Raw genomic sequence first — 14,445 nt, 5'->3', positions numbered from 1 at the left:
AATGCACATTATACCCAAATTTTTCTATCCTTCATGTGAATTGAGTATTTATTTATTTAATTTAATTTAATTAATTTATTTAATTTATTTATTTAATTTATTACATTTATTAATTTAGTAATTTATTTGTTAATTTATTTATTTTATTTATTTATGTAATTTATTTTATTTAATTAATTAATTTAATTAATTAATAAATTAATTTTATTTATTTTACTTATTTATGTAATTTATTTTATTTATTTATTTTATCTATTTGTTCTATTTATTAAATTTATTTATTTTATTGATTTATTTATTTATGTATTTATTTATTTACTTATTTATTTACTTACTTATTTTCTTATTTATTTACTTATTTATTTATTTAATTTATTCAATTTATTTATTATTTACTTATTTACATATTTACTTACTTATTTACATATTTATTTACTTATTTATTTACTTAGGCCTAGTTATTTATTTAATTTATTTAATTTATTCAATTTATTTGATTTATTAAATTTATTTAATTTATTTATTTAATTTATTTATATAATTTTATTATTTATTTATTTATTTATATATTTATGTATTTATTTACTTATTTACTTATTTATATACTTATTTACTTACTTAGTTACTTACTTATTTACTTATTTATTTATTTATTTATTTATTTATTTATTTATTTTTATTTATTTACTTATTTATATACTTATTTACTTACTTAGTTACTTACTTATCTACTTATTTATTTATTGATTTATTTATTCATTTATTTATTTATTTTGCTAATAACATAAGATATAATATATAAAGAAAAACTTTAGCTCGGCCCTAAATGAGTGAACTCGTGCTCAGGAGAAGATTCCTGAATTGAAATTAATAAGTATAAGTATTAGGGCAATTATTATTATTATTATTATTATTATTGCTATTATTATTATTATTACTATTATTATTATTATTATTGCTATTATTATTATTGCTATTATTATTATCATTATTATTATTATTATTATTGATATTATTATGATAAGAAGAGGCCAACATACTTGAAAATGCAATAGAATCATTCCAGAATGTCACAGTGTTAACATAAAAACTGACAGGCTTTTTTTGTTTAGAGACCCACAGCCTGTTACCATGACAACATTTTCCTGTTTTTATATCCAGATTACCTAAACTCACCCTACTTGAAGGATGATTATTAAAACGTCACATTAGTAATCAGTCACCTCGAATATATTCGATTTCCTCCGGTGTGAACTCTGGGAGACGAGACTTCTGGAATCCTTGTGCGCGGCTTCTCTCGGCGATCTTGTCCTTAAGCTCTTGTGGATAATCGCCTGCTTTGCTGAATATAGGATGGCAGTACAGTCCGGCCTGGTAATAATATATTCATAAGTTGTAGTTTACCATTATGTCATTTTATTACCATAATTGAATCAGTGGAAAATCTATATATATATATATATATATATATATATATATATATATATATATATATATATATAATTTGAACTGGTAATGAAAATTACGGGAAAACGGCTGAACGGATTTTAATAAATGACCCCTCATTTTGAAACTTGGAACTCAAAGTTTTTCAGAAAAATAGTAGTTTTCAGTGAAATGTCAATTTTCCTACATCATTTTCCTATTTTCCAAAATCCATCTGTCGTCAGTTTTGAGAATTCAGAATAAAACAAAACACACACTAAAATAAACAATATTACACGAAGGCCATGATTGCAGGATTGCTGACATATTTAGAGCTCAAATTCAAATGGATATTACAAATTTCGAGGCTTCCTAAAAATAACTTACAGGTCTGATTCTGTAGCGTGTAATTTTCTGAGTACAGCTGTGTATTGGATATTAAAAAGTACAAAACTTGAGGTGGTTTGATGACATTATTACCATTAGAAATGAAATATTATGCCATGATCCGACTATTTTTCATTAATTATATTACATATTATTAATGCTATATTGATGATATGAAAGTGAAACGTTTTCTGGTTATACGTCATATAAGTGGATGTGGAGAATATCTTAGATTAGATCTTTATTTCTATAATTTACTGAATGGCGGCTATATAGGCCTAGTATATATAGTATATGTACTGAATACTACAAAGCTTACGTAAGATAATATTATTAAATATAAAATATTTTATAGTTATTAATTAATCAAGTGGGGTTGGCTCTTTTTCATATATTTAATGACGGTGTGGTGTAGATATTTATATGCGTGATTCTCTTCAGTATTGACTCGAGAGAGCGCAAAAATAACAGTTCCTAAGGTAAAAGTATTGTAGTCTCCCGATCATTTCAGCAAGATTTCTTAGCAGGATAAAATGATTTTACTCTCAACATTTCAAAGTAGTTTACAAAACATGCAGCAGCTATGCCAAGATGCTATGTCTATTATTCAAAAGCATGGCAAACCTGACATTTTTATAACTTTCAACTACAATCCAAAATGACCTGAATTAGCTATTGCTTTACTCCCACATTATTAACCCACTGATCATCATGATATTGGTACTTGCGTTTTCGCGTTCAAACTCAAAAAGTGAACATGTATAGGTTCAAGAAAATGTATTTTTGGGATAAAAAACCATTTAGAGGAAGTATGTTTCATTATTATGAAAGCAAATAACTTTCAGAATGTCTGGCATTCTTCATTGAAAATAAATCTGAAAAATGTTTATTTGAATGTCTAATGAACTTAGTTTGGAGCATTTTCTGCACAAGCCACTAGTAAATCTTTAATTACTGCTCCTGAGAAAACTTATTTCTTAATATAAGTAGCATTTATTTCCTTGAAGATAGCAGTGCATATTATCGTAGGATACGTGGAATATTTGGCTTACTTTTTGTTGTAAGCTCAATTCTGCTGCCTTTCTGTCGGCTATGGAACTGCGGTTTAGAGGTTCACTCCACAGAATCGGTATAGTCAGGCTTACTTTCCCTGAAATACGAGAAACATTAAGCATTTATTAACCTCTATTCACTGATGTTTTAGTCAGTTGGAAGTAATAGTATCTGCCCAGGATCTTACTAACTTCAAAATCACTTATTATTTATAAGCTGTTATTGAACGCTTCTGAACTCTGCCGTGATCTGAAGTTGATCTGTCATCCAATCTTTTTAAGGCGATGCGCTGCTGAAATTTCTAAAGTCCACAATTTTTAGCTAGAGATTTGAAATTTTTACTGAACATGCATATCGATATCATGATGACATATTGTAAATTTCAATATATTTACATCAACACTTAACTTAATAAAAAAATTAACATTTTTATTTTTGTAATTTTTGTTAGTCGTTTTCGCCGTAGAATCTATGGGCCCATGGTGTTCCGAGGCGAAGTTGTTAACTTCTGATATCGGCAAGTATTTATCAGCACTTAACGGTGACTCTCGCTCTACGGTTTTCCTCCGCCAAAGAATTAGTATCGCCATTCAACGAGGGAACGCTGTAAGTGTTATGGGGACTCTTCCAGAATCTAAATCGTTGGAAGAAATATTTTATTTCGTGTAGAGCTGTAGATAATTTTTGTCATCCTTTAGTTTTGTTGCTAATTTCTAGTTTGTCCCTTACTCAATTGTTTAATTTAATTTCAAAATTGAATTAAAGTTTGTTTTGTATAAGACAGTTTGATATGATTTTATTTTTAATATAATTTTTTCTTAAAGGTCACACTGCATATTATGCAATGGAGCATTAGTAATGCGGAACTACAATTTGTTCATTTGTAAGAAAAAGTATAATTTCTTCAATGTTCAAAGATTAATACAAAAATTATACCGCTTTAAGTGTAGTTCTCTAGCAATAAAACTATACTGAAAACAGCCAATCAAATGCTGCATTTCACAACAGAGATATTAATGAATAAATATGCCAAGTTTCATTACTTTAGCTTTAACAACTGAGAAATAAAATGATTACCTGTGGTTGAAAAAGTAAAAAATTTATTTTCTCATATAATTAAATTTAACGTTTAGATTACAAATAACTGTTGCATTAACACAACTTCTACGAATTATATAAAAGATTACTTATAATTGCATTAAGATATTGAAAAAATTTACTTGAAACCGTACATTTTTAGCGCGAAAATAAAAAAAAATGATAAAATTTGTCAAAATTCGACTATTTTCTGTAGCTCATCGCCTTAAAATCTCTGGACTATCAGATCACAATATTATCATGAACAATCTATAAAAAGAAATGTGTAGTAAAAGTTAAAAATACCGCTTCTTGGAGTGTATTCAAAAAGACTTCTCAAAAGAACAGCAGATTTTGTGTTTTGTCTTTTAATATTATCCTCAGACGCTTTAGGTCAGCGGGAAAAAAAAATAAATTTCAGCATCACGTACAAAGATACTATCCATTGCCATAATTAAAAGATATTCAACACAAAACATAAAAACAAAAGATGCCGGACCACCTCTGTGGTGTAGGGGTCAGCATGCTGGTCTCTTACGCAGAGGGCCCGGGTTCGATTCCCGGTCGGGTTGAATTTCCTGGTTTTCCCTCAACCGTAAGGCAAATGCCAGGAAATTCGGGCCACAACATCCCTGAATATCACCGGCCTCATTCATCACCGAAATCAAATTCATAACAAATCAGTCATGCATATACAGTCGCCATCTAGTTCACAACAATAGAACCAGTCTCAACAATAGTACACAGGCCTTCGGATTTCAAGCAAAGATTAACTCGCGATATGACCAGAGATGTTAAAGCGAGTATAAATAATAGCGAGGCAAAAAAAAACACAAAAAAAATCCCAGTGGGAAACAATGAAATATATCAATAATCACAATATATATTGTCCACCTATCGCAGAAAGTACAAAATATGCACAAAATCGTATTCAATAAAACTTGTTTGTGGCTTCTCTTTCCGTTAATAGGTCAATCGCTTCGTAGCGCCATTATTTCTTTACTTTCTCTAGGGATATTTTGTACGCTCACTTATCTATATGGATATAAAAACGATTTCTGTAGTCGGCTGCAGCTTATATTGAACAATGTACATTATATTATATGCCCGAGGCTAAATTTCAACGAGAAGAGGATTTGTGGTGACTACTGTAGTAGAGGACTACAGTGAATTTGGTGTGAATTGTTTTCAGGCAGTGTGATTCCCTACATCTAATTAGTTGCGTATACGAAAATACTAACTCTCGAATAAATTTTGTCCCTAACAATACTGCTTAAGAAGAAAAAGATTGTAGTATAACCACAACATAAACTAAACATGGTCTTGGTTATGCCGGTATGTGACATCTTTAAGCCAAAATAAAAAAAAGTAACGCAAAGTTTTATATTAAACATGACATATATTTAACTAACAATTTATTTCACGAAATATCAACCGAATTCACAACACATTTCACGAAATATTCACCGAAGTAGTGTCAGGTTTAAGGGAAGAGGATACTGAAATTTTGAACTTCCTTGTATCTTGTTTAGGACTTTCGATTTTTTTTACACAAAACTAGCACATATATAAAATATAAAATCAAATCTTGCAATGTTATAAAAATAAAGGGGGGGGGGCCAAAATTTTGTAATTTACCCCCCTCAACTATGATTTGGAAAAAATGATATATCTCAGCCAATTATTGAGATATTTTAAAGCTGTTTTCACCATTACATTCACAACAAAATTATCTACAAAATGGCTTCATTCGATTTTTAATATACTGCCTAGATACTAAATTACAGGTATCAGAATATAATTTATATTTTTTGGGAGTTCACTTTTTTACATAAACTTAATTATTTTCATGTATAGTGTAAAAATCAAAATTCTAATGAAGAGAAAAGTTTTTAAATAGGTTACTTAACATCTGTGTAAAATTTTGTCTCCCTATCTTTTGTAGTTCCTAAGTTATATGAATTTGAATGCAGCAGTGTGTCCAAAAACAAATTATCGGGAAAATGCAATCAAAGATATGCATGCGATAAAAAGTATTTTATCTTACTTTACGGTATTCAGAATGCACCACCTGCATAGGATGGTCCTTCTTGCTTCTTCCTGGCTTCCTCTGACCTCAGTTTGGCAATTTTCACAGCTCTCCTGTAACGTTGAAACGCTTCGGCACTTTGTATACTTCTTCTATTCACTGTAGCTAGGTCTTTCCGTTCTGCGTGTTCTTTAGTGTGGTGTCCTGGAGAGAGACCTAGCTTCACTTGTGTTGCAGTTATGGTACATTGTCCATAATTATACTGATTGATTGCTTCACACACTGCTATGCTGATGCGTCGCTTCGTCATAAACACTTCTTTGGGACACTTGCTCCAAATTGAACGATGGAGAGCTTCATTGCCATTCTGAGTTTCTCCTTCCAGGCACCTCTCTAGAAGTTCATCAGAGGCAAGTCTCTGAAAGACTGGCATTATATTGAGAACAACTTTACCTGATAAGGGATTATGGACATTGTCTTTGTGGGACCCTGGGGTTTCATTCTTCGCTACAGCTCGGTTATAAAAACACCAGGAATCCTCACCTTGCGGGCACTTGTGATGTTCTGGTTTAGCATCAGTAGACCTACAATGGTACAAAATGGCATAGATTGCAGTTTTCATACCGTCTCGATTGCCTTTATGTGCATAAATGGCATTTCGATAGTAACTGCTAATGCTCACTATTGTAGACGCTTTCAGGCTACCATGAGCCTTCCCACCGAGCGTCGTCCCCTTCTTGCCTTCATCTTTCACAAGGTTCCGAAGTGCCGTCCCCATTCTTATGGCGACATGATTGATACACTCCAACTTCTTTATTTTGCCACCATATATTTTGTTTTGAAGGAACAGTTTATATGATTTGCTATTGCCATCGCTTATCATCTCTGTATACCTGAATCCATAATCTTCAGATCTCTTCCATAATGTGAGGGCTGCTGTCATTTCCATCGCAGTTGACGAACCACTGTAATTCTTTTCACAGTCCTTCACATGGCCTTCATACCAGAAATGATATTCTGGCGTGTCATCCAGGTCCTTATTTGTCTCACATGTATGACAATACTTAGACAGGATCTCATAATCAATAACAAATCCTGTCTGAGCAACAATAACACATGCTACGCCATACAGTGAGGTGTGTCCACGACGGTGCCAGGTGGCATCAAAACTTACCGTTATATCTATAATTTCTTTATTGGCAAGAGAGGAGTCTAATTCTATGTATTTGTCCCTTACTTCTTGCCTTGCTTTTTTGAACAGGTCACTTACCGTTTCTTTTTATGCCTTTTCAATTTTCTTTACGTGCCTGTCGAAAGTTTTGTGTGTCATGCACAAAGTATTTAGTGACATGCAGAATGTTTCCAGAGCTGCATGCCCTTTGCCAAATGCATTGAATGTTTGGACTATTCTTCTGTTTATATCAAAACTTGGCCTTGCCGAAGTTTCATTTACTCTGACTGAAGAATAATGGTATGTAGAGTATTTACATTTATTGCAGTATAGTTCAAGTCTCTTTGCGAAACCTTGACTATCGCTAGACTTTATAATTAAACTTATACTAAAACACTTTGAGCACGCCACATTACGAACTAAGTTTTGTGAACAGTTTGTATCTACTATTATATAAGTAGGTGATAACATATTTACATCTTCTATTTCTTTATTTACAATTTCTTGGAGATATTCTAACCTCCTCTTCACTGGTGGAGTAACATTAGGCCCAGATCGATTGTTATCCGAAGACCTAGGCAATGACTGTTGAAGGTCTACTGAGCTTTCGGCATTCATAATGTTTTCTACTATTTTTAGGGGGTTCATCCTTACAGTTTTCATATGCTTTACAAGCCTAGACTTATTTTTACTAACTCTGCCCATGATGGAAGCAATTTGGTCTAACACGCTACTGTACGAAATTTATGTAAATTTGTGTGCTTGTATACTAAAAACCTGGCATTACTTTCAAATAAGTTTTTCAAACCTAACCTACTGCCACACACAAAACCTAATTTCACTATTGAACATACACACAGTTATTACACAGAACTTATCACTTATTCATACTTTTATACACTTTTTTACACACTGTAATAACTATATACTTATATTTACACTCTACAATAATTATTTTCTTTTTGTTTCTAGAAACATGTGATTTCCAAGCTTAGAAACAAAGCAACTCACAAATGTAAACACAAACTGCGTGTACTAACAAAAAGATTTGGTGGGAAAATTTACAAGGAGTGAATGCTACTGTCATCCAGTTCAGAAAAAGTAAACTATTTCACTATAGTGCTGCCACAATGTTTAGAAATGTAATTATCATGAAACTGCATGAAAAATCACAAGAAATGGCAGCGAAAATGCGGGAAAATAGATGAGAAGTAAAAGAGGAAAAATAAGTGGGCGTAGGTTTTTAAATCCCAGGTGCAGCAATTTAAAAATGGCGTCACAATGCGTCATAGTATAGCAGAAGGGCTTTAAATGACATTGTATCATATTCCCAATATATCAAGGAGTAATTTAAGAGAAAAAATTTTTTTTCGAAAAGTTGTCGATTTTTTGACAAATTTCAGTATCCTCTTCCCTTAACACCGAAATCATCAATTTTACTTAATCAAAAATAATACATTGAAATCTTACACTTTCGACAGAGATGTTCGATGTCTACCTTTATTAAAGTTGATTATAGAAAACAGTTGCTCACAAATATAAATGTTGAGCCAAACATAGCAATCATTTTCACAGCCAGCTTGTGTAGTCGTGGATATTATTGATGAGGGTTAGTCTTGTAAAACTCAACCAGCTAGTAGTATTATTCAAACGATCTTTAGCTCTTAGGTCACATTGAAGATCAATAAGTTCGAGCTGTAAATCGTATGACACTGTTTGTTATGCTGGTGTGTAAGCAAAAAGAAAAAAAGTAACGCAAAGTTTTATATCAAACATGAAATACATTTAACTAACAATTTATTTCACGAACTATTAACCGAATTCACAACTCATTTCACGAAATATCCACCGAACTAGTGACAGGTTTAACACCGGAATCATGAATTTTACTTCACCAAAAATACAGTCCTTTACAATACTGCTTAAGAAGAAATACATTTAAGTCTTACTCTTTCGACAGAGATAAATTGTGGCTTACGTATAAAGCAAACCAATTGCAGACTCAGTTTTGAGTTCCATGGCCGGATTGTGCCTATTCTTATTCTTTTTAGTTGACTTCGTGTATAATCCTAATATTGAACCAAAATTTCATCATGTTCTGATATTGGATGGTGTTGGTAAATCAATTAAAGCATTATTGGCAATTTTAAATAAAGGGTGTATAATTCGTATAGGTTTATTCATTAATTTAGGGGAGAGTCGGGTAGTATCGGACATCGGGTAATATCGGACAGTGAGTTTCTTTCATCTACCACACGATGATAGTACCTGATTGACATGGTTACGTTTCTGTGATGTCGCATAGAGAAACGTAACCATGTCATTCAGGTACTACCATATGGTGGTAGATGGAAGAAACGCACTGTCCGATATTACCCGATGTCCGATACTACCCGACTCTCCCCTATTTGTCGTAGTGGTCCTTTTGAAATATTTATAATTTTCGTGAGAGCCGAGTAATAGATATGAAATTTACATCGCTCACTCCTTGCTTAACTGTAGAAACAGTAACTTACCCTGCTGTACCATATGGTGGTAGATGAAAGAAACGCACTGTCCGATATTACCCGATGTCCGATACTACCCGACTCTCCCCTATTTGTCGTAGTGGTCCTTTTGAAATATTTATAATTTTCGTGAGAGCCGAGTAATAGATATGAAATTTACATCGCTCACCCCTTGCTTAACTGTGGAAACAGTAACTCACCCTGTTGTACGGAGCGATACTTCGTATCGTACAGTCTGTAAGCTCGTGCATGGGCTTTTATCATGTTGTGAGATGACAGATAAACTCCAATTCCTGAGAGATTTGTTCCTGGAGCCATTAATGAAGTTTCATACCCATTTGCAAACGAAAATGGTTCGTTAAGAGTCAGCCACCATTTCACCTGGTGAAAGAAAATCTATATATATAATTTGAACTGGTAATGGAAATTACGGGAAAACGGCTGAACGGATTTTAAGAAATGACCCCTCATTTTGAAGCGTGGAACTCAAAGTTTTTCACAAAAATAATAATTTTTAGTGAAATGTCAATTTTCTTACATCATTTTCCTATTTTCCAAAATCCATCTGTCGTCAATTTTGAGAACTAGCTAATTGCATTTCAGTATAAAACAAAACACACACTATAGTAAACAATATTACACGAAGGCCATGATCTGCAAGAATGCTGACATATTTAGAGCTCAAATTAAATTGGTTATTAAAAACTTAACTTGCTAAAAATAATTTACAGGTTCGATTCTGTGGTGTGTAATTTTCTGAGTATAGCTGTGTATTGGATATTAAAAACTACAAAACTTGAGCTGGTTTGATGACATTATTACCATTAAAAATGAAATATTATTGTAGTGAATGCCATGATGTGACTATTTTTCATTAATTATACATATTAATGCTATATTGATGATATGAAAATGAAACGTTTTGGGGTTATATAAGCAGATGTAGAGAATAACTTAAATTATATTTTGATTTCTATATTTTATTGAGTGACGGCTATATAGTATATATTACTGAAAGGTATAAAACTTATGTAAGATAGTATTATTAAAAATCAAATATTTTTATAGTTATTAATCAAGTGCGGTTGGGTATTTTTCATATATTTAATTGGGTGTGGTGTAGATATTTATATGCGTGATTCTCTTCAGTATTGGCTCGAGAGAGAGTATCTTTCATTATTATGGAAGCAAATAACTTTCAGAATGTCTGGTATTCTTCATTGAAAATGAATCTGGAAAATGTTTATTTGAACGTCTAATGAATTTAGTTTGCAGCATTTGCTGCACAAGCTACTAGTAGAATATAAATCTATTGGATTGGAATAAACTTACGGAATCTGAAGAAAATTGATGTGGATTGGAAAGAGGGGAAGCTATTAAGTTATATTTACGATATGAATCGAGTCGAAGTCAGGATAGGAGAAGAAATGCCAGAGGGAAGTGAAATAAGGAAAGGAGTACTATAAGAATACCCTTTTATCAGTCACCCTGTTCAACATCTACTAGAAGGATTTAGTGAAAAAGTGTTTTCAAAACATGGGAGTGGGCGATATATACCGTTTGGGATATTGGGTATATAAGCGTCTTCTTAGCGGACATACACCCTCTTTGTACTTAGGGCTTTTAGAGAACTAACAGTGTGGGAGAGAATTTTCATTCCTTCCTGAGATATGGGGCCAGTTTCATCAGTCTTTGTTGAAATAACTCTAACTTTAGCTAACATGTTAGCAAATAAACGTCTTTTTAGTGGAGTTTTATATTTGTTAAAGAAATTAACGACTTGCGTTTCTCAAAATTATTTAAGATGTGCCTACTTTTCTTTCTTTCAGTCGATAATCCGATATGCCCTAATTTTCTGGGGAAATGGAACCAAAATTGGAAGCGTCTTGATTTTACAAAAGAAAGCCATCAGAATTTTATGTCAAGCAAACTATCTGGAACATTGTCGGCCACTTTTCAGACAATCACGGATTTTAACAATCATAAATTTGTATATATATATGATCTAGTACTTTACACTCGACAAAATATCGACAATTACTCATTAGTGGCCAATATACATGATCATGAAATTAGAAATAGTGAACAAATCAATATTCCATATTGTAGATTACACAAGAGCAACACAAACTTTTTAATTATGGGCATGAAATTATATAATAAGCTCCCAAGTCAATATTATAAATTACCAATCAATAGCTACAAAATTAGATTTTACAATTGGTTATTAAATAATCGTTTTTATTCTGTTGCTGAGGTTTTCAACACAAATTTATATGAAATTATATTTTAATGAATAAGTTTAATTGCAATTTAGTTAGTTTTCTTTAATTTAAAAGTTTGAAATTATTTCATGTTTTCATTGTATGGTTTAAATTTTACTGTTTCTTTTATTAATGTTTTTTAAAATGTATTTATATGTTTTTCAGTGTATTCTGACGAAGCCTAAAACTGTATGTCTAATGGCCAAATAAATTGAATTGAATTGAATTGAATTGAATGAATTGAATTGAATTGAATAGTGTTTGACCAACTATTTGAAGTACTTCGGTTAGGTAGCATGATGTTAAGAGCAATATAATAGAAATCAAGGAGGCAGTGATTGAATGAAATCTTTCTGAATGTGACTATTGTTGCCTTATAGTCATTTGTTTAAGCGGCAAATAATTTATTGTATTTCTGCATTGTGGAACTATAATAATGCGAGTAATATATTTTATAATGGGAATCGAGAAAAGAAACGTAGGATATTCTAATCTCTCTTCAATTTCTCGTAGCTACACACTTTGAAATTCTATATCGTTCAAGAAATTTATTTTCTGTTACCAGTAAGTTACAATATAATATTTCCCTTTGCTTCAATAGGCCAAATGCCAAATAATATCTTGATATATAATGCAGTTTGTAACATAATATGTTTCCTGAGGGCCATAATTCACTATAGTATGATGTTAAGCATTTAACTGTTGATGTAAACTATGTTAATTTAACAATGAGTTTAGCATGATGTTAGCAGTAACAATAGTTTATGAAGCATCTCTTCTGTTAAGTTTGTTAATCTGCTTTAACGACATGTTAATTATTTTGTGCGAAATCGTGCGCATTTGCTTGTTTTCCGCACAGAACCAATACGCGGTAAGTGTGAAATACCACATTCAGTATTCCCAACGTAACACACATAACAATTTCCCTCTTCTTACCGCTTAAGCGCGACATTCATTTTACTGCTTTAGGCTTTTAACATATTATTTTTAGAGACGTTTAACATAGTAATAATTATAAATTGGAAACATACCACTGCAATTTCACCTAAATTGCAATGTTAATTATTGTTTCTAAATATTTGCAAACATTAAGTAAAGTGTACTACTCCACGAAACTTATTGCATTCCTGATACAAGTAACATTAAGGAAGCCGTGAAAAAATCAACGAGATTCCAGATGCCGATGTTATTACTGCAATATGTTATATAAATAATATTGTTAAAATATTAAAATGAAAAATAAATCATTACATAACCTTACCGTTTGTTTTAAGTTCGCGTTTATAGAGTGGGGGGGGGGGGGAAAGACAGACGTATATCACGGCCTGCTGGAGTATAGTAAACACAGAAAACATTTTATAGTAACAATGTTGAAAGATATTTTTGTGTTCCGAAGTTGCTGTCATTAAACAGAAACCAAGATGGAGATTTCATTGCATCTAATTAGAAATTCGTCTTTCAGGTATGTAATAAACGATCTTCGCACAAAATAATGTACGATACACGAGCGGTATGTTTGTTTTCATGTTCTCGGAAATTAAAAAAGCTCAACTACGTTTCGCTTTTTCAATCTTTTCCTCGAACATGAAAACGTCAACATACCGCTCTTGTAACGTATATTACTATTTTTAAAACTTGATGAAACTGGACCTAAGATTAGGCCCATATGATGATGATGATGATGATGATGATGATGATGATGATGATGGTAATAGAGTAAAGTATTTCATTCATGCCAACAAATCATATCCTAAAATAGTAAATGTAAGTATATGCTAGCAATTGAATGACTTATTAACTAAAAACAATTAATGATAAAGGTAAAAAAAAAAAGGTAAAGGTATCCCCGTAACATGCCATGAAGGCACTTGGGGGCATGGAGGTAGAGCAACAATTATTAAAAACAATTAATAATAATAATAACTACTAATAATTAATTATTATTATTATTTATTGCTGTAATAATAGTTTTATAATGTATATTCATAAAAGGCGATAGATTAAAAGTCAGACGATAGTGTGATGACGACGAATGTTAGAAATAGAATGCTCACTTAACTTTATAATTTCTGTTACCAATGAAAATGTAATGATTTACATAAAGACAAAAAATTACAAAAACACCTTCAATTGTCTTTCAGAATCCAAACCAAGGTGTAGATTTTGGGTATCATCCGCTGACAGCTCGAAGGTAAGAGTGAAACTACAGAATTTTACTAGTAAGTCAGTGAATTCTGTGGTTTTTAAATTAGTGATGCTTGTTTTAAATTAAGGAACAAAAGCTCAAATACCCTGTCTCCAAAGTTCTTGTACAGCACATCCGCATATTCTTCAAAGTATGTGACAATAGCATCACTCGTGAATCCTCCAAATCTCTGCAGGTGCGACGGAAGATCCCAATGAAACATTGTTACCTGTAAGAATAAGGAATATGACATACTTTTTGTTTGAAAATATAATTATATGATAGGTATTTTTGAGTAGACTTGTGAAATGAACACATCTCAGAATTTAGTAGTGTGACAAAAACAG

The 14,445-nt window shown here is 31.7% G+C and overlaps 1 protein-coding gene across 1 annotated transcript in view; it reads right to left on the bottom strand.

Moving 5' to 3' along the window:
• Positions 1–14,445, bottom strand: part of LOC138699425 (myrosinase 1-like) — a 42,429-nt gene that overhangs the window by 15,873 nt on the left and 12,111 nt on the right. Inside the window, exons 4-7 of the mRNA XM_069825285.1 lie at positions 14,205–14,327; positions 9,850–10,030; positions 2,865–2,962; positions 1,224–1,371 (exon numbers count right to left, since the gene is read on the bottom strand). Coding sequence (XP_069681386.1) covers positions 1,224–1,371; positions 2,865–2,962; positions 9,850–10,030; positions 14,205–14,327 — 550 coding nt within the window. The remainder of the gene's footprint in view (positions 1–1,223; positions 1,372–2,864; positions 2,963–9,849; positions 10,031–14,204; positions 14,328–14,445) is intronic.

This window comes from Periplaneta americana, chromosome 5 (assembly GCF_040183065.1).
Source record: "Periplaneta americana isolate PAMFEO1 chromosome 5, P.americana_PAMFEO1_priV1, whole genome shotgun sequence".
NCBI classification, from domain to species: domain Eukaryota; kingdom Metazoa; phylum Arthropoda; class Insecta; order Blattodea; family Blattidae; genus Periplaneta; species Periplaneta americana.
Note: the sequence above shows the minus strand (reverse complement) of the source record. Positions and strands in the feature narration are given on the sequence as shown.